The following is a 24,620-nucleotide window of genomic DNA, read 5'->3' as shown; positions in this document are numbered from 1 at the left end:
ACCATCTGTAACAGTAACTTTCAGTTGGGATCATTTTTAAACCACACCGTGTCTTTAAGTTCAACAAATTATCAAAAAACTGAATGAATCTTAACATGTCTTAAAACCCATCTCAATACACACTATGAAATTGATTAGAGAAGAAATTGTGCCTTATAGTGAACTTATCACTGGATGATGGCTTTCTTCCAAATTCAATAATAGTGCTAAAAAATATGTCTATAATTGGTGTTTGAAAGTATTTGGAGGAAGGCATTCTCTTGCGTAAAACCCATTTTTAAGCATGTAAATGCTTTTGTGAGTCTAGTTCTCACTCTTTCTTGAAAATGCACCCCATAGTATCTGGAATATTGACCTCTTTTATTATACCCACATAAGAATTTTCTAAAGAAGGAACCTCAGTGGCCTCAATTACTACAACATGTTTGTGTAATGTTTATTTTGGTCCAATACAAAGTGTCATTGCCTGTAAAGAAATTGCATTTTTCCCCAAATTCTTCTCCTCAAAGCCTCCTTCACTTCCTTGCTTCTCAGGCTATAGATCAGTGGGTTTAACATTGGACTAACAAAGCAATTAAAAATGGCAAAACCTCTCTCATCTGAAGTGCTTGTATTTGGTTTCAAGCATGCAAGCATGGCAGTCCCATAGAATAAGGTCACCACTGCAAGGTGAGAGGAACAGGTTGAGAAGGCCTTGCTTCTCCCATCTTTGCAATGCATCCTCAGCACGGTGGAGATAATGTACACATAAGAGGACACAATGACCAGGAATGGTAGGAGCAGGAAAAACACAGAGAGAATCATTTGAACAAAGTTATTCCAATAAGTGTTCGTACAAGACAACCTCATTACGGCTGGAACATCACAGTAGAAGTGATAAATTACCTTAGACCTACAGAAAGACAAACTGAATATGAAACTTGTCTGTCCGAACTGTAAGACAGCACACATAATCCAGGATCCTACTGCCATATGAGCACACCTTTTCTTGTTCATAACAGTGGAGTAATGCAAGGGGTTGCATATTGCAACATAGCGATCATAGGCCATGATCCCAAGAAGCACAAATTCTTCACTACCTAAAAAAAAGGTGAAATACATTTGCAAGGCGCATCCAAGGAATGAGATGCTTCTGTCCTCAGCCATGAGAATGGCCAGTGTTTTGGGGACCGTAACTGTCATAAAACAGATGTCTAAGAAGGACAAATTCCTAAGAAAGAAGTACATGGGTGTGTGGAGGACAGGATCCAATGTGAGGGTAATGAAGATGAGCAGATTTCCAATCACAGCGAGAATGTAGAAGAGAAAAAAAAACGCCAAAAGGAACCGCTGCAGCTGGGGAGAGAGGTCTGAGAATCCCAGGAAGATAAATCCTGTCAAGAGGGTTTGATTTTCCAGTGCCATTTCTTCACTGTTTAACCTGAAGTGCAGAAAAATAAAGGTTAACAAATAAAACAGTTGCTCAGTAGCTTTTGAGAGCCAAAACTCTCTGCCTCGGGTCAGAATTTGAAGTGGCCACAGACAGCCCACAGCTTGCTAATGTATTTCTGAGACAGCTCTACTGCAGAGCTCTTATTACAGTGCCAGTCCTGCACCCTTTACAGTTTTTGACAACTTTTAATGGACCAGCATAACCACAGAAAGATTTTGGCAACACAATTGAACAACTGTCATTTGCGGTCTTGGAAGAGCAGCTGGAACGTCTTCTTTTGACTATTTTTCATTGATCCAACAAAAAGGAAGGGGGACAGTAAGCAAATCCAAGGCTCTCATGCTAAACTTTCAAAAGGGAAATTTTGATAAAATGAGAAAAATTGTTAGAAAAAAACTGAAAGGAGCAGCTACAAAAGTAAAGTTGTGCAAGAGGCATGGTCATTGTTAAAAAATACCATTCTAGAAGCATAGTCCAGATGTATTCCATACATTAAGAAAGGTGGAAAGAAGGCAAAATGATTACCGGCATGGTTAAAAGGGGAGGTTAAAGAAGCTATTTTGGCTAAAAGATCTTCATTCAAAAATTGGAAGAAGGATCCAACAGAAGAAAATAGGATAATGCATAAGCGTTTGCAAGTTAATTGTAAGACATTGATAAGACAGGCTAAGAGAGAATTTGAAAAGAAATTGGCCGTAGAGGCAAAAACTCACAGTAAAAACTTTTAAAATATATCCGAAGCAGAAAGCCTGTGAGGGAGTCAGTTGGACCATTAGATGATCAAGGGGTTAAAGGGGCACTTAGAGAAGATAAGGCCATCGCGGAAAGATTAAATGATTTCTTTGCATTGGTGTTTACTGAAGAGGATGTTGGGGAGGTACCCGTACTGGAGAAGGTTTTCATGGGTAATGATTCAGATGGACTGAATCAAATCACGGTGAACCTAGAAGATATGGTAGGCCTGATTGACAACTGAAGAGTAGTAAATCACCTGGACCAGATGGTATACACCCCAAGGTTCTGAAGGAACTCAAAAATAAAATTTCAGACCTATTAGTAAAATTGTGTAACCTATCATTAAAATCATCCATTGTACCTGAAGACTGGAGGATAGCTAATGTAACCCCAATATTTAAAAAAAGGGCTCCAAGGGAGATATGGAAACTACAGACCGGTTAGCCTGACTTCAGTGCCAGGAAAAATTGTGGAAAATGTTCTAAATATAAAAATCACAGAACATATAGAAAGACATGGTTTAATGGAACAAAGTCATCATGGCTTTACCCAAGGCAAGTCTTGCCTCACAAATCTGCTTCACTTTTTTGAAGGAGTTAATAAGCATGTGGATAAAGGTGAATCGGTAGATGTAGTGTACTTGGATTTTCAGAAGGCATTTGACAAAATTCCTCATGAGAGGCTTCTAGGAAAAGTAAAAAGTCATGGGATAGGTGGCGATGTACTTTCGTGGATTACAAACTGGCTAAAAGACAGGAAACAGAGAGTAGGATTAAATGGGCAATTTTCTCAGTGGAAGGGAGTGGACAGTGGAGTGCCTCAGGGATCTGTATTGGGACTCTTACTTTTCAATATATTTATAAATGATCTGGAAAGAAATACGACGAGTGAGGTAATCAAATTTGCAGATGATACAAAATTGTTCAGAGTAGTTAAATCAGAAGCAGATTGTGATAAATTGCAGGAAGAACTTGTTAGACTGGAAAATTGGGCATAGATATGGCAGATGAAATTTAATGTGGATAAGTGCAAGGTGATGCATATAGGGAAAAATAACCCATGCTATAGTTACATAATGTTAGGTTCCATATACTACCACCCAAGAAAGAGATCTAGGCATCATAGTGGATAACACATTGAAATCATCGGTTCAGTGTGCTGCAGCAATCAAAAAAGCAAACAGAATATTGGGAATTAAACGGAAAATGTCATAATGCCTCTGTATTGCTCCATGGTGAGACCACACCTTGAATACTGTGTACAATTCTGGTCGCTGCATCTCAAAAATGATATAATTGCAATGGAGAAGCTACAGAGAATGGCGACCAAAATGATAAGGGGAATGGATCAGTTCCCCTATAAGGAAAGACTAAAGAGGTTAGGACTTTTCAGCTTGGAGAACAGACGGCTGAGGGGGGATATGATAGAGGTGTTTATAATCATGAGAGGTCTAGAACGGGTAGATGTGAATCGGTTATTTACTCTTTCGGATAGTAGAAAGACTAGGGGGCACTCCATGAAGTTAGCATGGGGCACATTTAAAACTAATTGGAGAAAGTTCTTTTTCACTCAACGCACAATTAAACTCTGGAATTTGTTGCCAGATGATGTCGTTAGTGCAGTTAGTATAGCTGTGTTTAAGAAAGGATTGGATAAGTTCTTGGAGGAGAAGTCCATTACCTGCTATTAATTAAGTTGACTTAGAAAATAGCCACTGCTATTACTAGCAACAGTAACATGGAATAGACTTAGTTTTTGGGTACTTGCCAGGTTCTTATGGCCTGGATTGGCCACTGTTGGAAACAGAATGCTGGGCATGTTCTTATGTTCTTAACTTACAAAAATTCAGACCCCCTAGACTGTCATTTTAACCCATTCTATTTCACAAAGCTGTGTATGTCAATTGAAAAGATAGTCAAGTATTCTTCAATATATTATAAAAATATGCATCAAACTCCCAAGAATTTGTTGTTGCTTTTTTTGCACATATTCTTTATGTTGAAGGAAAGGACACCTCAATGTTCTTCTTTTGGGATGAGAATGAAGCCGCATCAGAAAATCTGCCCCTTATTATACCAACAGATTCACTTTCGGTGGTGGGAGGGGGGCATGAGGCTAGGTTCTTTTCCCAAACCTCTATCTATAATCCTAACACTAATAAGGAAGTGTAATAAGGAAAATGGCAATGGCTACTCTTTCACAGAGAGAATAAACCCAGGTTTTTCTGAATTAAATTTGAAGGAAATTCTAAGGGTTTACTTCCCACAGAAAAGTGAAGTCTAAATCAGTTTTCATCTTCCAAACCAAATGCATAAAATTGATATAAACATATGTGGAGTGCAGTGTTTAAGACCATGGGCATGCAAGCTACCCTTTCAAAGGGAAGCTACCTGCAGAGTTTCCTTTTGAAAATTATGAGCCAGTGGAGAACATTACTGTGTTCCTTTTTGCCATGGACAACATCAACAATAGCATTCTCTTCATACAATGTATTTTTCATCAATGTTCCATCTTGGAGTGATATATGGGCAGCCTAATATGGAAACTAATGCTATTGCTCACTCAGCTCCCAGAATCCTTCATTGTCTGTGGCCTGCTTGCAACTAAAACCTTTAACTGACCTCAGATTCAAGACTTTGGAAGACATCTGGAATACATTTAGGCTCTGCAAAGCCTATGCTCAAAGGTTATGAGATTACAGATAGCAAATGGCTGAGGCCACATTCCAGACCACATTCTTGGATTATCTGTAATCAACTGAGAGGCTCAACTGATATCAGAGTTTCTCCCTGCCCCCTGGAGATGAAATGATCGAGGACAAAGGACACTCAGAAAAAGCAGGACACGTCTGTCAAAAACAAGGCTAAGAAACAGAGGGGCCTCAATGTGGGTGGGGAGTGTTTTCAGGTTAAAGTAGTTTATTTCACTGTCATAATGCGTAAGTGATTATCACCATAGGCATTCTCTGTATGGTTTAAACCTATATAATACAGCTCTTACAAGATACTGGGAGAGACAGGCTGTAGTGCTTTCCCCTGGTCGAAGGTCTGGCTGTGTCTCCCAAGGATATGCAATAGTAAATTTATATTTGCTCCAACTAAATTACTTGTGACTACACTAACACACTAAATTACTACTGTGACTACTGTAACACACTATTTCTGGGACTACCGTATGTAACAATAAGACCACTACAAATCTTACAAAACTCTGCTGCCAGAATACTTACTGGAAAAAGCAAGAGAGACCATATCACCCAAACACTTGCCGAATTGCACTGGCTGCCAATAGAACAAAGAGTGCACTATAAAACACTCTGCACAATCCACAAACTGATAAACGAAGATAAAGCAGACTGGTTAAACACAGCACTACGCCTACACGTCCCACAAAGAAATCTCAGATCAGCTAATAAAGCTCTACTACCCATCCCATCAATCAAGACAGCAAAACTGACCCAAGTCAGAGAACGAGCCCTATCATTAGCCGGACCAGCACTATGGAATTCATTGCCACTGGAAACAAGATTACAGAGAGATCTAAAACTCTTTAAAAAAAAGTTTGAAAACATGGCTTTTCAAGAAAGCATTCTACAATGAGAATGGAGATTCTGAAGTCTAAATGAACAAGCTAAAGTCACCAAATACCACACCTATACCTATACATTATCATTTTACTTAACATTAAAATAGAATAACTTAAGAAAACTATAGTACAAAGTGCAATGATTGTATGTTTTGTTTTGTTTTTCCTATTTACAATTAAAAAGAACAAGATCTAGATCACACAACATTTACCTTATATTGTGAATACTGGTTACCGATAAATATTATGGCACATTGTTAATAAGAATTTCACCAAATATATATTTACGTGCCTCATTGTAAACCATTGTGATGGTGCTTTACTAAACGACGGTATAGAAAAGATTTTAAATAAATAAATTGTGTGTCCTGTAGCAGAGAAGCATCTTACCAAAGTCAGGTAATATATACAGGAGTGTCCTTTATTCTGTCATAATGCACTGCCATGTCTTCAGCTCTTTCACTGAAATATGTATAATGGTTCTTCAGATGCAGCTTCCATAACATGAGCTTAATGAATGCTGTATTGTAATGAATATTTTGCATAACTTTAAAGCATTGAAATATATGGACTGTTCTTCTTATACAGATTGATTACTGATACTGATCACCATATTTTGGGACAGGAAGGAATTATTTTTTTCTCACTGGTTTAGAATTGATTACACATGCACACTATTTGCCCTCCCCTATATGCTAGCATGAGAAGAATGCTGGAAGGCAATTAAAAGTTGAAAACATTCAATAGACATCTGAAATTCTAAATAACTAAGAATATACTTGTAAATCCTTAATATTGATTGTAATCTGCTTTGAGACCATTACTGGTACAAAAGTGGAATATGAAATTTTGGAAAAAAAAGAAATAATACTATGATTCTCAGATTAAATTCTTATTTGCTTGACTTCACTCACTAAGATATAAGTCTTGCTGGACTTCACTTCCTTTATTTAACCTAGATGTTCATTCATGTCATATGAGCAGTTAATTCTAAAATGGATACTCACCAGATATTGATCTTCTATGTTAAATAAAAGAGCTTCTTTCCTAATGAGACATCATCCTATATTTCCAGCAAGGCAAGGCAATTTGAGTAAATTTATATAAAAATTCTGAACTGGAAAATATGAAAATGAGAAATAGCATGCACAGAGACAAAAAAACTACATACAAGGGGATTGAAGAAAAAGCAATTCAGATTTCCCCACAAGTTAGATTGAATTTGAGTTGGAGTTCCAAAAATTTCCCAGAAAGAGTCGGATGAATCTGGGTTGTAATGAATTCACTAGAAGTCAATTCTGATTTATCCTGCCCTTTTATGACATGGAACTAGATGATAACTCTCGTTCAATCAATCCTACTTCATAGATACAATGGTAGACTATAGTGACAGCTCCAGTTCTAGGCAGGGTGAAACTGAGCTTTCATGCTTGCTCATTAGATTCATTCACAAACCTGACTGCCTGACCTGCATTACTCTCTTGTTTTCTTCTAGCTTGTTCTTATCTATATTCCTGCTCCTTACTCCCCTACAATCTCAGAATGGACCCCATTCTTTATCACCTCCATCTATTATTTATATCCATTCATTTTAATCACTTCCTGACTGTGCATTAAGATTACAATGAGATAATTGTCCCTAGATATTAATTACTGCTGAAGGTTCTTGTGATGACAGACTGTATTTATTTTTCTTGCTGATATTATCTCGAGCATGCATTGCAAGCTCCCTAAGGAGACGCTGAAGCATTAAAAAAAGCTGAGCTTCTAAATTTAGATACCTAAACACCATATTTATTTAGGATTTTCCCCAGATATACACAATGGGAGAATATCATTAGTAAATAGTCCCCTAAGTTAAGTGACTATTTTCTTCCAAATTTAAGATCCTAGCTTTTCACTAAAAATGCACCTAAATCTTAGCTCCCTAAATTTTAGGACCACAATTCATTTGCCTTGATATAGGAGGCATTAGTTAAATACCTAGTGCTGAAAATAAGTGCTAAGCTCCTAACATTTTAAACTCACTCTAAGTCTACTCATGAAGCTACCCACTTTTTAGTCTCCTAAATTTAGGGACCGAATGAAACTAGAACCCTAAATTTAGACACTCAGCCCCATACATTTTCAAAAGGACCATTTTAGGAAGTCACCTCCCAAAGGATCCTACACCATTTGAAAATTGGCCTCACGATGACCACAGTTCCTTCACCCCTTTATATCACTCTTGGTAGGATCTTGAAGAAATCACATCATTTCTTTATACTCATATGGCCCAGGCCCTAATTCAGATCCTTTCCTGTAGAATTTGCCTGTTTACTTAAATCTAAAATGTTTAAACGTAATCTCTACCTTGGGTTACAAGGTGAGCTTTCATATTTCAAGAAAGGAAGAAATGGTTCTTGGCTGCCCTCTTTAAGTAATTGTGTTGCCAAGGACTTCTAAGGGGAGTGTACCCTGAGTTAAAATAGGCAGTGTTCAAAGGGGAGATGGGTTTCTTTTCCGCTGCAGTAAAATCTGAGAGATGCAGTAAGATTTGGTCTTTAGCAGGGGTCCTTTCCTGATGTATCTGTTGGATTTGCCCAGCCCAGCCAAGATTAGAAGGATAAATGTTCCACCGTTTCCTTACGGGGTTAGATGATGACTTTGCTGAACCCTACTGCTGAGATACTTGCCAAGAAGAATGTATTGAAGGGATGTGAGTGCAGTTGGGATTTTTTTAATCAGTGATTAAAATACTCAGGATGGGTGGAGTACCAGAATATAAACTTGATAACGTGATAGAGGAGGAGAAATGTAATAGGTTGTGTATCTTTTGATGTGCTGCTTATCTTTGTTCTGTGATTCCTGCGAATCATCTTTGTTAATGTATTTTTATTATTATTATTATTATTATTATTAATGTGGTCTTGACTGTTGGTAGCCCCAGAAGAAAATAAAAGTTCTGTTTTTTAAGAGATACCTTTTTTAGTGTAGCTGATTTACAAGATCCCAGGGTGTGGGCTTGAAGATGATCAGAGAGAATACAGCTCTTGCCTCTGAGGCAGGTCCACTACACCATCTGTTTGACCATTTGTGTAACTGGTGAAGCTTCAGAGACCCAGCTTTAGACACTTTTTATTTTAAGGTGGGGTTATATGAAAATATATTAAAATGAGTCATTAAGGTAAATTAACATTGTAGTAAGCCCCCACAAAAAAGAAGAAAATGCTGCTTTTCTGTAGTTCCTCCTACTTAATATCGTTGCAATACTAAGTAGGAGGAATCAGAGGAAGCAGCATCATGATATAAAAAAGTCTTGACGGTGGTCAGGTTAGGAAACAGATGCTCAGTTGATGGCGTCCGTTTCCTAACCTGTGGCTGTGCGCAGATTAGGAAAACGGACGCTCGTATCTTGAGCGTCCATTTTCCTAATCCACACACAGCCACTTCTCCTGAATGCTTGATAACAAAGACATGCTAGGGATATACAATTGATTCCTAGGGCATCCTTTTTAGCATGGCACTTCATTAACATATTGAATCGCGTGCCCAGGAAAGGTGGATGGGCGTGTGTTAGGAAAATGGGTGATCAATATGAGCACCCATTTTCTATGCACTCGTATTGCATTGGCCCCTTCGACAGTAAAATCTAGACACGCCAACAGCAAGCCTACAAACATCTCCATCACCACTCCCCCTGGCAGTCCCTGTCTTCCCACAACACACTATCTCAAAGTCCTGATTAAAAAATGTAGCCTGATCTCCCTCACATCACCATTCCTGGACTGCAAAACTACTTTAAAAGTGCCTTGCAGACAGGGAAATTTTGGTGAGTCCTGGGGGGGTCAGGAGGGTGAGCGATGGGAGGGTCACTGAATATTTTAATAAATGGGAAGGGTTGGGGTATGTTCTGTTTATTTTCAATGAAAGGAAAAGGAAAAAAAGTGATCTGGGATGGACCCAAAATAGAGCACCTCCCCCAAATGATATTAAAAATGGTGGAAAAGCTATTTTGCTACCTCCTCTAATAAATTTAGATACTAAAACTTAAGGTCCTAAATTTAGGGCTGCATGTGTCTTTTTGCCATCATGTTTCTACGGGACATCATGTTTCTAAGTTTCTATGCTATTCATTTGCCTAAGCCTTACCTCTTTAAATTGGTGCCCAGTGCTAAAACAAATCAGTGCTAAGCCCCTAACTTTGTTTCACCACCCTAATGCCATCCCTGTAGCTGTATACTTTTTAGACCCTTAAATTTAGAAGCCTAGTAAAGCTAGGACCATAATTTTAGGCAATCAACCACAGTAAACTTTCAAAAGAGCCAATTTAAGGGTCTAATTCTCAAAGTTAGGCATCTGCATTGCTTTGAAATCTGACCTCCATATGTCTAGCCTGCTAAATTTAAGCTGTCTTCATGTGTAGGATGACTTTCCTTTAAAATCCTTGCTATTTGACCAGGAAGACCCTAGACCCCTTTATATTAAGGCTGTTAGCTCTGTTTAGTCAGGTGGTGTTTGGGGCAAATGTACTTTACCCATTGTGGGTATTATCTTTGACAGAATTACTGGTACGTTAGATGTTATAAATGATGTCTTTCAGGCACTGCCTTGATGGAATTTATTCTCCATGCTTTAAATGATGTCTTCCATGTTCAAAGTTAATTTGTTTCGATGAAGAATTTGTTGTCTTCCATTACATGAAATTGTTGTATATTATTTTGATCTGCCTTGTGTAGATTGGATTTCAAAATGGCAGAATATAGATTTGAAAATGAAAATAATTAGAATCTAGCTGACTAGGTTTTCCTGCAAAATAACCCTAAATTTAGCCAGCCCAAATTTGACTGGCTAAGGGAAGCACTCCGCCTTTTTTTGAAAATGTACCCTATAGTGTCTGAAATACTGATCCACTCATAGAAACACATAAAAAAAATCTAAGGGACCTAAGTGACCTCAAATACTACAACGTTTGAATAACTTTTATTATTGTTAAGAAACAAAGTAACACTATCTGAAAAGAAATAGCATTTTTCCCCAAATTCTTCTCAAAGCCCCCTTCACGTCTTTGCTTCTCAAGCTATAGATCAGCGGGTTTAACAGTGGGCTAACAAAGCAATAAAAAATGGAAAATTTCTCATCTGAAGTGTTTGTATTTGGTTTCAAGTATGCAAGCATGGCAGTCCCATAGAATAAGGTAACCACAGTAAGGTGAGAGGCACAGGTTGAGAAGGCCTTGCTTCTCCCATCTTTGGAATGCATCCTCAGCACGGTGGAGATAATGTACATATAAGAGGACACAATGACCAGGAATGGTAGGAGCAGGAAAAACACAGAGAGAGTCATTTGGATAAAGTTATTCCAATAAGTGTCCGTACAAGACAACCTCATTACGGCTGGAACATCACAGAAGAAGTGATGGATTAACTTAGACCTACAGAAAGGCAAACTGAATACAAAACTGATCTGTCCCAGCTGTATGACAACACACATAATGCAGGATCCTATTGCCATATGAACACACCTTTTCTTGCTCATAACAGTGGAGTAATGCAAGGGGTTGCATATTGCAACATAGCGATCATAGGCCATGATACCAAGAAGCACAAATTCTTCATTACCTAAAAAAAAGGTGAAATACATTTGCAAGGCGCATCCAAGGAATGAGATGCTTCTGTCCTCAGCCATGAGAATGGCCAGTGTTTTGGGGACTGTAATCGTCATAAAACAGACATCTAAGAAAGACAAATTCCTAAGAAAGAAGTACATGGGTGTGTGGAGGACAGGATCCAATGTGAGGGTAATGAAGATGAGCAGATTTCCAATCACAGCGAGAATGTAGAAGAGAAGAAACAGTGCAAAAAGGAACCGCTGCAGCTGGGGAGAGAGGTCTGAGAATCCCAGGAGGATAAATCCCGTCATGAGGGTTTGATTTTCCAGTGCCATTTCTTCATTGTTTAACCTGAAGTACAGAGAAATAAGGGTTAACAAATGACTTCATGCATTTCTTGACAAAGTTTTGAGAGCTGAAACTCTCTGCCTCAGGTCAGAATTCATAGAGGCCACAGCTTGCTAATGCATTTCTGAAATTGCTGTATTATAGAGTTTTAGTAGCCATGTCAGTCCTACACCCTTTGCAGGTTGTGACAATTTTTAGTGGACCAGAAAAACCACATATCTTTTGAGGACACATCTGAACAAGTGACATTTGCTGTCTTGAAAGTTATTCTTCTATTGATCCAACAAGAAGTAATACAACTTACAATAATTCAGATCACTATACAATACCAGCAAAGCCTACCAACTCACCAACTCACCCAATGAATAAAACAACGCCAACCCCCTCCAGTTTAACCCTAAGAAAACTGGGAACACAATACAAGTTTATATTATAACAAAGAACTGAAACGAGTAAAACTGGGCAACAAATAATTTTTGTATATGGTGTCTCTATGTTAACAATAATCGGAACCTTTTGGAAACCTTGTTAAACCTTCTTAATCTGTAAACCTTGTATTTTTGTAAACCGTTGTGATGGCGAAACCGAATGACGGTATATAAAACTCGATAAATAAATACATAAATAAATAGATAAATGTTAACATATTCTATTCCAAAAAGTTGTAGCATCTCACTTGGAAAGGTAGTCACATGTATTCTTCAATATATTATAAAAATATGCTTCAGACTCTCTATATTTTAATGCTGCTTTTTTTGCATATATTCCTGTTGAAGGAAAATAAACCTCAATGTGCTTCTTTTGACGATGAGAATGAAGTCAAATCAGAAAATCTGCCACTTATTATATCAACTGGTTCAGGTTTGGGGAGTGGGAGGGGGAAGGAGATTAGGTCCTTTTTCCAAACCTGTCTATCAACCTGGACAGCATGCCAGATGAAGTTTCCAAAACTGAGGAATTGTAAAAAGGAGAATGGTAACAGCTTCTTTTTCACAGAAAGAATAAGCCCAGGTTTTCATGAACTAAGGGGGTCATTTTCAAAAGCGATTGCACACAAAATGGGGACAGAGTCGGGGTGGAGTCTCCCCCAGAAGAGCAGGAGTCGGGGCAGCACCGGGGCCGACGCTGCGCAGACATCACTGGCGGCGAACGGCAAGGACCCTTATCACCGCCAGTTTCGCCCCAAATAACTACACCTTTTATGGTGCAAAAGCCGGCACTCAGCGCACTGCAGTGATGCGATGGCTGCCAGCTTTCGCAGGCCCGCCCCCCACTTCACCCCACTCCCCTGTTACCACCAGATTTTCTAAGTTCTGTGACCTTAGAAAATCCAGCACTAAGTTTGATGGAGCACTGAATCCTCTGCCTGGCACCACACCCATTTCTACCTCAACTGTAAGAACGTTTGTTGGAATCTTGATATATTCATTGACATATTTGAGTATACCAATCAAGGAGGCATTAAGGAATCACAATCAAAGTAAAAATAAAAGTAAAAAAATTCAACCTTTTGCATACTACAGGAAGAGAGAGAGAGACAGATGCTAGGCATGCAAGCAAGTACTGAAAAACATAAGAATTATTTGCATTCTTCCTGAAATATCTGGCAATTTGGTTTCATGGACCATCCATCAGGGTATTAAGTGAAACTGAAGCGTTTGTTTTTCTGATGGTACCGAAATACATTTGGTTACGTACTAGCTTCCTTTACTTCCCTCCTTTGAAGGGAATTCTGAGTGTTTACTTCCTGCACAAAAGAAGTCTAAAATCAGTTTTCATATTCCAAACAATATGAAAAACTTTGATATTAAAATATGAGTGGGTCAGTGTTTAAGATCATGGACTTGCAAGCTAACTGTGAAAGGAAAACTGTTAGTGGAGTTACCATTTGAAAATTCTGGGCCAGTGGGAAACACAAATATATTACCATGTTCCTTTCTGCCACAGACAATGTCAACAATAGCATTCTCTTAATACAACGTATTTTTCACCATTTTACCATCTTGTTGTGTACTTTATTCTGTCATAATGCACTGCCACATCATCAGCTCTTTCATTGAAATATGTATAATGGTGCTCAGATGCAGGTGCCACAACATATGCAAAATATCCAATACAACTCAATATTAATTAAGCTTGGCAGTACAGTATTGGAACATATGGATCATATATCTTAAATGCAGTGATTAAACAGATTATTGATGCTGATCACCATATTTTGGGTCAGTAAGGAACTTTTTTTGTCTCTGCCTTTGAAATGAATACAGATACGTATTAGAATTTGTAGAATCTTGGAAGGCAAATAAAAGTTGATAAAATAAAGGGACATCTGAATTTCTGTAGCTCTAAATAACTAGGAATATACTCAATCTTTAAAATTGATTGTAATCCAATTTTAGACCATCACTGGTAGAAAAGCGGAATATCAAATGCTTGCAAACAAATAAATAATCCCTTTGAGCTCAGATTAAACTCTTATCTGCTTGACTTTACTCACTAACATGTAAGTTTTGCTGGACTTCACTCTTGATTCCTGTTTTTAACCTAGTTGATAATATAAGCTGTCATTTCTAAGATGGATACTCACCAGACATCGATCTTCTATGTTAAATAAGAGAACTGCTTAGCTAATATAGGGCCTCATTTTCCATCCAGATCGCACGCAATAAGGGACGTTTCGCATGCGAAAAGTCCCTTATCGTGTGTGATACTAAAATGGGAGCGGAGTCGGCCCCCGGAAGAGGAGGAGTCGGGGCGTCACCAGACTCCGCGAAGACGCCGAGGATGACGAAAAGATAAGGCCCTTTTCGCGTCCGAGTTCGCGCTCAATAGCTACACCTTCTATGGTGGCGCTATTGGGTGCGAAACCGACTGGTGCGATTGCTGCTGGCTAGCGCAGGCCCGCCCCCCCCCCCCCCCCCCCCGTTTTGACCCCCCGCCCCTCATTACCTAAAGTATAGCAGGCCTGTGATACTTTAGAAAATGAGGCCCATAGTAACAGTGTGGACATTTGATTTATTCAGGAACTCCAGGGCCCTGCCACACTTTTGTATTTTTTCCTTGTGCAATGCGCAGCTAGGGCTGAGGAAACCATTTTTATTTCTAGCAACTTACATTGGGGTTTGGGGGCTGCTTGCATGCCTTTTGCAGTTTCTGGGGTCGCCGTTATTTCAAAAGTTATATCCTATATTCAAAATAACATCATAAATGGAAACTTTTTTCTTAGAGGGAAGAGACCTCATATATGAATAGAGAGTGTGCTGTATTTATATGCTCTCACTTTATTGCTGAATAGCAATCCCTTCAGTTCAATTTCATTGGATCGCATTGAGGAAACGCTAAAGTGGGTTTAAATGAGCAACAGTTTGAGAAATTGATAAAGAGACTTGCAGAGCAAATAAAACAGACACATCTAGACAAAACACGAGCCAAGTCGGGCAGTATATTGTGCATCGCTCCCGCAGCGTCAATCGCTCAGCTTCCACTTCAAATAATAAGTGCTAGTTTTGCCATTTATTAGCGTGAAAGTACATAGCAAGTACCATAATATGAATAATGCTTGTTAATCCAAATGAAAAAGAAGAAAACTTGTAAAAAATAGAGAGGGTTAGAGTCCAATGATTATAAACTTTAAAGTGTGGCAAACATGAAGTGTCAATGAAATTGCACTAAAGGGATTGCTAGTCAGCAATAAAGTGAGAGCATATAAATACAGCACTCTCTCAATTCATATATGAGGTCTCTTCCCTCTAAGAAAAAAGTTTCCATTTATGATGTTATTTTGAATATAGGATTTAATGGTTACATCATATAAGCAGTTTACATTGATATAAGTGTTATTTCAAAAGTGACATCCTGCTATTGTTGGATCTAAAAGTGTCTTCTACCCCATTGGGGTAGAAGATACTTTTAGATGACTCCGCCACTTTAAAGATTGTAAAGATTCTTGCATTATATAAGAGACTGTGTTAAAGACTTGGAGAGTTTTTGCATCAGTTTAACAGCTGGTGGATGGAAGATTGTGGAGAGGAAAATCCATTTGAAAAGTTGTGGTTCTTTAATGTCGTGAATAGAAGATTATGCTACTTTTGAATAACAAATCGCAGTGATTTTTTCATTTTTTGTAATTGGATATTTAAAACTTGTAAAAAAAATATTTATGTATATTTTAAGAAGTGATAAGGGTTCTTGGATTGTTTGAATATTTTGTTAAGTATAATAAAAATAAAAGATAAAAATAACTTTGGGGTTCCTTCAATAGTGATATTATACTTGTATTGGGTGGGGACTGGTTGTTTAAAAAACAATTCTGTCTATTTTGATTTGTATATATATATATATATATATATATATAATTGTTATTCCTGTCTGTTACTGTGGGGCATTATTCTGCTGTTGTTTTGATTGCTATTGCATTTTTCTCTCTTTGCCTTTGACAAAGAATAAAGTTGAGTTGAAAGTTACACATCTCGTGGTGTATACTCGGTCACTTGCTCAGGAACAGGGGTACTAACCGCATTGAATCTGGGGGAAATGAAAGAAAATTTGAATAAATTTATATCAAAATTCTGAATTGAAATATATCAAAATAAGAAATAGTATGTATTAAAACAGAAGAGACAAAAAACGTATATGCAAGTGGAAATAAATAATATTTACCTCTAATGAAAGCAATTCAGATTTTCCCCACAAGTCAGATTGAATCAGAGTTCTAAAAAATACACCAGAAATAGTCCAATGAATCTAGGTTTTGAAGAGTTCATCAGAAGGCAATACTGAAATATCCTGCACTTTTATGACATGGAGCTAGATGATAACTCTCTTTCAATAAATCCTAATTCATAGATACAATGGTAGAATGTAGTGACCGCTCCAGTTTTAGAAACAGTGAACCTGAGCTTTCTTATATGCTCAATAGATTCCGTACTAGCTCATTCATAAACCTGCTTGTCTCACCTTCTGTTTCTTTCATGTTATCTTCCTTGTTTTCTTCTAACTTCTTTAGCACGTTCTTATCTATATTCCTGTTCCTTACTGCTCTATAGTCTCAGAATGGGCATCATTCTCTATCACCTCCATCTACTCATTAAATATATATATCTATATATATTCATTTGAATCTCTACTTGACTGTGCATTAAAAGTAGCTGGAGATAACTGCCCCTGGATATTAATTACTGCTGAAGGTTTTTCTGATGACTTATTAAGACTTTCCTCATTTGCGTTGGTGATATGATCTCGAGTGCATTGCAAGTTCCCTAGAGAGTCATTAAAGCATTTAGGTTAAAGCAATGTGGTTTACACAAATAGGTCAATAGTCAAAAAAAGCTGAGATACTAAATTTAGGCCCATACAAGCTATAGTTACTAAGGAATTCTTCCAAAGACACATAATGGAGAAAAACTTTAATAAATAGTCCCCTAATTTAAGAGACTATTTTCTTCCAAAGGGCCTTATTTACCATGGCTATCACAAGCCCCGGTGATGCCCCGGAAGAGGAAGTGTCGGGGCATCACCGGGGCCGACTCCGCGAAGATGCCGCGGACGGTGAAAAGATAAGGGCCTTTTCGCATCCGAGTTCTCGCCCAATAGCTACACCTTCTATGGTGGCGCTATTGGGTGCGAAACCGGCAGCGATCGCACCGCGGCGGTGCGATCACTGCCGGCTAGCGCAGGACCGCCCCCCGGGTCGACCCCTCGCCCCCCCCCCTTAGCGCAATTTTCTAAAGTATCACAGCCTTGCGATACTTTAGAAAATGAGACCCTACGTTTTCACTAAAAATCCACCTGAAACTTAGCTCCCTAAATGTAGGAATGCATTACATTTGCCTGGATATAGGAAGCCTTAGTTAGGTGCCTAGTGCTGAAAATAAGTACTAAGCACCTAATTTTTTCCCCCAACCTAACATACTTTTTAGGGCCCTAAGGGGCGGATTTTCAGAGCCCTGCTCGCGTAAATCCGCCCAAAACCGGGCGGATTTACACGAGCAGGGCCCTGCGCGCCGGTGAGCCTATTTTACATAGGCTCACCGGCGCGCGCAGAACCCCGGGACTCGCGTAAGTCCCGGGGTTTTCGGAGTGGGCATGTCGGGAGGCGGGGCCGGAGCGCGCGGCGTTGCGGGGGCGTGTCGGCAGCGTTTTGGGGGCGGGTACGGGGGCGTGGCTACGGCCCGGGGGCGTGGCCGCGCCCTCCGTACCCGCCCCCAGGTCGCGGCCCGGCGCGCAGGAGGCCCGCTGGCGCGCGGGGATTTACGCCTCCCTCTGGGAGGCGTAAATCCCCCGACAAAGGTAGGATGGGGTTTAGACAGGGCCGGGCGGGTGGGTTAGGTAGGGGAAGGGAGGGGAAGGTGAGGGGAGGGCAAAGGAAAGTTCCCTTCTAGGCCGCTCCGATTTCGGAGCGGCCTAGGAGGGAACGGGGGTAGGCTGCGCGGCTCGGCGCGCGCAGGCTATACGAAATCGATAGCCTTGCGCGCGCCGATCCAGGATTTTAGCCGATACGCGCGACTACGCGCGTATCTACTAAAATCCAGCGTACTTTTGTTTGCGCCTGGAGCGCAAACAAAGTAGGCTGTTCGCGCTCGTCTGAAATCTACCCCAAAATGTATAGACCTAGTGAAACTAGAAACCTAAATATAGGAAATCAGGCTTTGTAAATGTTCAAAAAGACCAATTTAGGGGTTAACTACCTTTGAAAATTGTCCTTGTGATAACCACAGCCCCTTCACCCCTTCTATTCACTCAGGGGTAGATTTTCAGACGAGCGCGAATAGCCTACTTTTGTTTGCGCTCCAGGCGCAAACAAAAGTACGCTGGATTTTAGTAGATACGCGCGTAGTCGCGCGTATCGGCTAAAATCCTGGATCGGTGCGCGCAAGGCTATCGATTTCGTATAGCCTGCGCGCGCCGAGCCGCGCAGCCTACCCCCGTTCCCTCCTAGGCCGCTCCGAAATCGGAGCGGCCTAGAAGGGAACTTTCCTTTGCCCTCCCCTCACCTTCCCCTCCCTTCCCCTACCTAACCCACCCGCCCGGCCCTGTCTAAACCCCCATCCTACCTTTGTCGGGGGATTTACGCCTCCCAGAGGGAGGCGTAAATCCCCGCGCGCGAGCGGGACTCCTGCGCGCCGGGCCGTGACCTGGGGGCGGGTACGGAGGGCGCGGCCACGCCCCCGGACCGCCCCGGGCCGTAGCCACGCCCCCGTACCCGCCCCCAAAACGCTGCCGACACGCCCCCGCAACGCCGCGCGCTCCGGCCCCGCCCCCCGGCACGCCTCCCGACACGCCCACTCCGAAAACCCCGGGACTTACGCGAGTCCCGGGGTTCTGCGCGCGCCGGTGCGCCTATGTAAAATAGGCTCACCAGCGCGCAGGGCCCTGCTCGCGTAAATCCGCCCGGTTTTGGGCGGATTTACGCGAGCAGGGCTCTGAAAATCCGCCCCAAATGGTATAACCTTGAAGAAATCACATAATTTCTTTATGCTTATTTGGTCAAGGCACTAAATCAGAACCTTTCCTCTAGAATTTTTGTTTTTACTTAAAACTAAAATGTTGACATGGAGACGGTAACTTTGATACGGGCACGCAGACGCACATGTACACGCGTATGCCGGCTTGCGCCAAAGGACATGGCTATAATATACATGCGTTAGCCCCCAACCCTTAAAACCCTACTGACTAGCTTCATTTTTTTTGTTTGTTTTATTACTTACGTGCCATCTATAGCAGTGGTAAAGTTACACAGCAGGGGACGCTGGCATGCTTATGCATGTAAATAATTACATGTATAAACAGCACGGTACAGCTTGGAGAAGATTTGACATCATTTGGAGTGAGAAAAGTCTCACAAAGATGAAATTTCTACTATGTTCTCTCACCCTAGCTACATAGATATAAAAAGTTTACATTTCCAAAGGATCAGTCATACCATCACGTCCAGGGCTCTCTCTCCCCTCTCTTTCTCACTGTCTCTCCTTATACACTACAACTGCTTGTGAAAGCAGTGGCTTTCCCTCCCTCTGAGTTCTTATCAGATTTGTTCTCTCTCTCTCAGGCTTTAGCCAGGAAGACCCTAGTCCCCTTTATATTAATGCTGTTAGGTCTGTTTAGTCAGGTAGTGTTTGGGGCAAATGTACTTTACCCATTGTGGGTATTATCTTTGACGGAATTACCAGTACATTAGATGTTATAAATGATGTCTTTCAAACACTCCACCACCCTCTTCACGGAGAGGGTGGTGGATGCCTGAAATGCCCTTCTAGAGGAAGTGGTGAAGACCAGAACTGTGAAGGACTTCAAAGGGGTGTGGGATAAACACTGTGGATCCATAAAGTCTAGAGGACATGAATGAAGAGTGGGTGACTCGCAGGAATGACGGCTAATGCCCTTATTCAATAAACATACACACGGTTAATGTGACTCCAACATTGCTCTAAGCTTCAACGGCAAGAGGAAATGTGGAAAAAAGGATTTGCATTCACAAAAAAGCGGGGAGTAGCTTTCTTGTTATGTTGGTTACTACCCCAAACCAAATAAGCCTGATACTTCACTTTCAATGCATATCCAGCATAGCTCTCTGCTTCAATGGCAGGGGAGAAAGTCTGATACTTCACTTTCAATGCATTTTCAGCATAACTCTCTGCTTCAACGGCAGGGGGAATGAAGAAAAGTGGATCTATATACAGACAACAACCAACAAGGACTGAATTTCATAGTCTGGGTAAACAAATAAGCATGGGTGTAGCTTGCTTATTGCGGCGGTTACTACCCCTAACTAATTAAGGGTCTCATTTTCTAAAGTATCACAGGCCTGCGATACTTTAGAAAATTGCGATAACGGGGGGCGGGGGCCAAAGCAGGGGGGCAGTCCGGCAGCAATCGCACCTCCGCGATGCGATCGCTGCCGGCATCGCCCAACAACTACACCATAGAAGGTGTAGTTATTGGGCACGAAATAGGCAGCGAAAAGGCCCTTACCTTTTCGCTGTCCGCAGCGTCAGCGCAGAGTCGGCCCCAGTGATGCCCTGACTCCTCCTCTTCCGGGGCCGACTCCACCCTGACTCCGCCCCCATCCTGGTATCGCACGCGAAAAGTCCCTTATCGCGTGCGAGCCTCTTAGAAAATGAGGCCCTAAGCTAGATCTTTCACTTAGATGCAGTTCCAACACTGCTCTCTACATTAATGGTGGGGGTGAAAGGGAAATAGAACCAAAAGGTTACTAAGAGCCAAGAGTAACAGATAAGTATGACAAAAAAAAAAAGTGCGAAACTTGCTGAGCAGACTGGATGGGCCGTTTGGTCTTCTTCTGCCGTCATTTCTATGTTTCTATGTTTCTATGCTTTAAATGATGTCTTCCATGTTCAAAGTTAATTTGTTTCGATGAAGAATTTGTTGTCTTCCATTATATGAAATTGGTGTATATTATTTTGCTATTATCTGCCTTGTGAAGATTGTATTTCAAAATGGCAGAATATAAATTTGTAAATTAAAGTAAAGTCTAGGTTTGCCTGCAAAATAACCCTAAATTTAGCCAGTCCATATTTGGCTGGCTAAGGGAAGCACTCTGCCTTTGTTTGAAAATGTACCCCATATTGTCTGAAATACTGATCCACTCATAGAGCCACATAAAGAAATTTTAAGAAGGGACCTAATTAATCTCAAACACTACAACATGTTTGAATAACTTTTATTATTGTTAAGAAACAAAGTAACACTATCTGAAAAGAAATAGCATTTTTCCCCAAATTCTTCTCCTCAAAGCCCCCTTCACTTCTTTACTTCTCAAGCTATAGATCAGCGGGTTTAACAGTGGGCTAACAAAGCAATAAAAAATGGAAAATCTCTCATCTGTAGTGCTTGTATCTGGTTTCAAGTATGCAAGCATGGCAGTCCCATAGAATAAGGTAACCACAGTAAGGTGAGAGGCGCAGGTTGAGAAGGCCTTGCTTCTCCCATCTGTGGAATGCATCCTCAGCACGGTGGAGATAATGTACATATAAGAGGACACAATGACCAGGAATGGTAGGAGCAGGAAAAGCACAGAGACAGTCAACTGGACAATGTTATTCCAATAAGTGTCCATGCAAGACAACTTCAATACGGCTGGAGCATCACAGAAGAAGTGATGGATTACTTTAGACCCACAGAAAGGCAAACTGAATACGAAACTGATCTGTCCCAGCTGTATGACAGCACACATTATCCAGGAGCCCACTGCTATATAAATACACCTTTTGTTGCTCATGACAATGGAGTAACGCAAGGGGTTGCATATGGCAACATAGCGATCATAGGCCATGATACCAAGAAGCACGCATTCCTCATTGCCTAAAAAAAAGAAGAAATACATTTGCAAGGCGCATCCAAGGAATGAGACGCTTCTGTCCTCAGCCAAAAGATTCACCAGTGTTTTGGGGATCGTAACTGTCATAAAACAGACATCTAAAAAGGACAGATTCCTGAGAAAGAAGTACATGGGTGTGTGAAGGACAGGATCCACTGTTAGGATAGTGAAGATGAGCAGGTGTCCCATCACAGCGAGAATGTAGAAGAGAAGAAACAGCACAAAAAGGAACCGCTGCAGCTGGGGAGAGAGGTCTGAGAATCCCAGGAGGATAAATCCTGTCACCAGGGTTTGATTTTCCAATGCCATTTCTTCATTGTTTAACCTGAAGTACAGATAAATAAAAGATTAACAATTAAAACAAATGTATCAGATGATACATTGAACTATTTCTTGACTAGTTTTTGAGAGCTAAAACTCTCTGTTTCTGGTCATAAGAACATAAAACATTGCCATACTGGGTCAGACCAAGGGTCCATCAAGCCCAGCATCCTGTTTCCAACAGTGGCCAATCCAGGCTACAAGTACCTGGCAAGTACCCAAACACTAAGATGATCCCATCCTTCTAATGCCAGTAAAAGCAGTGGCTATTCCCTATGGCCCGGATTTTATAAATTAGCGCGATCGCATACTTTTGTTCGCGCACCAGGCGCGAACAAGATTATGCGGGATTTTAATAGATACGCGCGTAGTCGCGTGTATCCATTAAAATCCGGGGTCGGTGCGCGCAAGGCTGCCCAAAATCGGCAGCCTGCGTGTGCCGAGCCACGCAGCCTGCCTCCGTTCCCTCCGAGGCCGCTCCGAAATTGGAGCGGCCTTGGAGGGAACTTTCCTTCCACCCCCCTCCCCCGCACCTTCCCTTCCCTTCCCCTACCTAACCCACCCCCCCGGCCCTATCTAAACCCCCCCTAACTTTGCGTGCGCCGGCCGGCTGCCCCGCTCCGAGTTCCGGTCCCGGGGGCTGGTCCGGAGGCCGCGGCCACACCCCCGGAACGCCCCCAGGCTGAAACCATGCCCCGCGGCGCCGCCCCCGAAATGCCGCATCACTGCCGGCAAGCCCCCCGGCACGCCCCTCCATGCAAGCCCCGGGATTTATGCACGTCCCCGGGCTCGGCGCACGCAGGGGGGGGTTTGAGGTAGGTTTTCGGAGGGTACGCGCATATCCTACGCGCGTACCCCTTTGAAAATCTACCCGCATGTCAATTTGATTAATAGCAGTTTATGGACTTCTCCAGGAATTTGTCCAAACCTTTTTTAAACCCAACTATTCTAACCTCTTTAACCACATTCTCTAGAAATATAATTCCAGAATTTAACCATGCATTGGGTGAAAAATAGTTTTCTCTGATTTGTTTTAAATGTGCCACATGCTAATTTCAAGGAGTTCCCCCTAGTCCTTCTATTATCTGAAAGAGTAAATAACTGATTCACATTTACCTGTTCTAATCCTCTCATGATCTTAAAGACCTCTATCATATCCCCCCTCAGCTGCCTCTTCTCCAAGCTGGACAGCCCAAACTAGGGATGTGAATCGTTTTAGGACGATTAAAATTATCGTCCGATAATTTTAATATCGTCTTAAACCGTTATGGAACACAATACAATAGAGATTCTAACGATTTATCGTTATAAATCGTTAGAATCGTGAGCCGGCACACTAAAACCCCCTAAAACCCACCCCCGACCCTTTAAATTAAATCCCCCACCCTCCCGAACCCCCCCCCCACCAATGACTTAAATAACCTGCGGGTCCAGCGGCGGTCCGGAACGGCAGCGGTCCGGAATGGGCTCCTGCTACTGAATCTTGTAGTCTTCAGCCGGCGCCATTTTCCAAAATGGCGCTGAAAAATGGCGGCGGCCATAGACGAACACGATTGGACGGCAGGAGGTCCTTCCGGACCCCCGCTGGACTTTTGGCAAGTCTTGTGGGGGTCAGGAGGCCCCCCCCAAGCTGGCCAAAAGTTCCTGGAGGTCCAGCGGGGGTCAGGGAGCGATTTCCCGCCGCGAATCATTTTCGTACGGAAAATGGCGCTGGCAGGAGATCGACTGCAGGAGGTCGTTCAGCGAGGGTTCCGGTGCCTCGCTGAACGACCTCCTGCAGTCGATCTCCTGCCGGCGCCATTTTCCGTACGGAAAATGGCGCCGGCCATACACGTATGGCCAGCGCCATTTCCGTACGAAAACGATTCGCGGCGGGAAATCGCTCCCTGACCCCCGCTGGACCTCCAGGAACTTTTGGCCAGCTTGGGGGGGGCCTCCTGACCCCCACAAGACTTGCCAAAAGTCCAGCGGGGGTCCGGAAGGACCTCCTGCCGTCCAATCGTGTTCGTCTATGGCCGCCGCCATTTTTCGGCGCCATTTTGGAAAATGGCGCCGGCTGAAGACAACAAGATTCAGTAGCAGGAGCCCGTTCCGGACCGCCGCTGGACCCGCAGGTTATTTAAGTCATTTGGGGGGGGGTTCGGGAGGGGGGGGGATTTAATTTAAAGGGTAGGGGGTGGGTTTTAGGGGGTTTTAATGTGCCGGTTTTGCGATTTTACGTTTTTTTGATTTTTCACGATTTTTCACAATATTTTACCCCCCCAAACGGCAAC

At 41.8% G+C, this 24,620-nt stretch overlaps 3 protein-coding genes across 3 annotated transcripts; all 3 read right to left on the bottom strand.

Moving 5' to 3' along the window:
* Positions 1-459: 459 nt before the first annotated feature.
* On the bottom strand, positions 460-1,404 carry LOC115077250 (olfactory receptor 13C9-like). The gene has a single exon (XM_029579533.1). The coding sequence runs from the start codon at positions 1,402-1,404 to the stop codon at positions 460-462; it is 945 nt and encodes a 314-aa protein (XP_029435393.1).
* Positions 1,405-10,741: 9,337 nt separating this feature from the next.
* On the bottom strand, positions 10,742-11,677 carry LOC115077249 (olfactory receptor 13C9-like). Its single transcript, XM_029579532.1, has one exon. The coding sequence runs from the start codon at positions 11,675-11,677 to the stop codon at positions 10,742-10,744; it is 936 nt and encodes a 311-aa protein (XP_029435392.1).
* A 9,719-nt stretch (positions 11,678-21,396) lies between these two features.
* LOC115078344 (olfactory receptor 10A7-like) lies at positions 21,397-22,335 on the bottom strand. The gene has a single exon (XM_029581238.1). The coding sequence runs from the start codon at positions 22,333-22,335 to the stop codon at positions 21,397-21,399; it is 939 nt and encodes a 312-aa protein (XP_029437098.1).
* Between the last annotated feature and the right edge of the window lie 2,285 nt (positions 22,336-24,620).

This window comes from Rhinatrema bivittatum, chromosome 16 (genome assembly GCF_901001135.1).
Source record: "Rhinatrema bivittatum chromosome 16, aRhiBiv1.1, whole genome shotgun sequence".
NCBI classification, from domain to species: domain Eukaryota; kingdom Metazoa; phylum Chordata; class Amphibia; order Gymnophiona; family Rhinatrematidae; genus Rhinatrema; species Rhinatrema bivittatum.
Note: the sequence above shows the minus strand (reverse complement) of the source record. Positions and strands in the feature narration are given on the sequence as shown.

Bases quoted from the DNA above. Each gene is read 5' to 3' on its own strand.
- LOC115077250 (XM_029579533.1), bottom strand. From the start codon at position 1,404: ATGGCACTGGAAAATCAAACCCTCTTGACAGGATTTATCTTCCTGGGA.
- LOC115077249 (XM_029579532.1), bottom strand. From the start codon at position 11,677: ATGGCACTGGAAAATCAAACCCTCATGACGGGATTTATCCTCCTGGGA.
- LOC115078344 (XM_029581238.1), bottom strand. From the start codon at position 22,335: ATGGCATTGGAAAATCAAACCCTGGTGACAGGATTTATCCTCCTGGGA.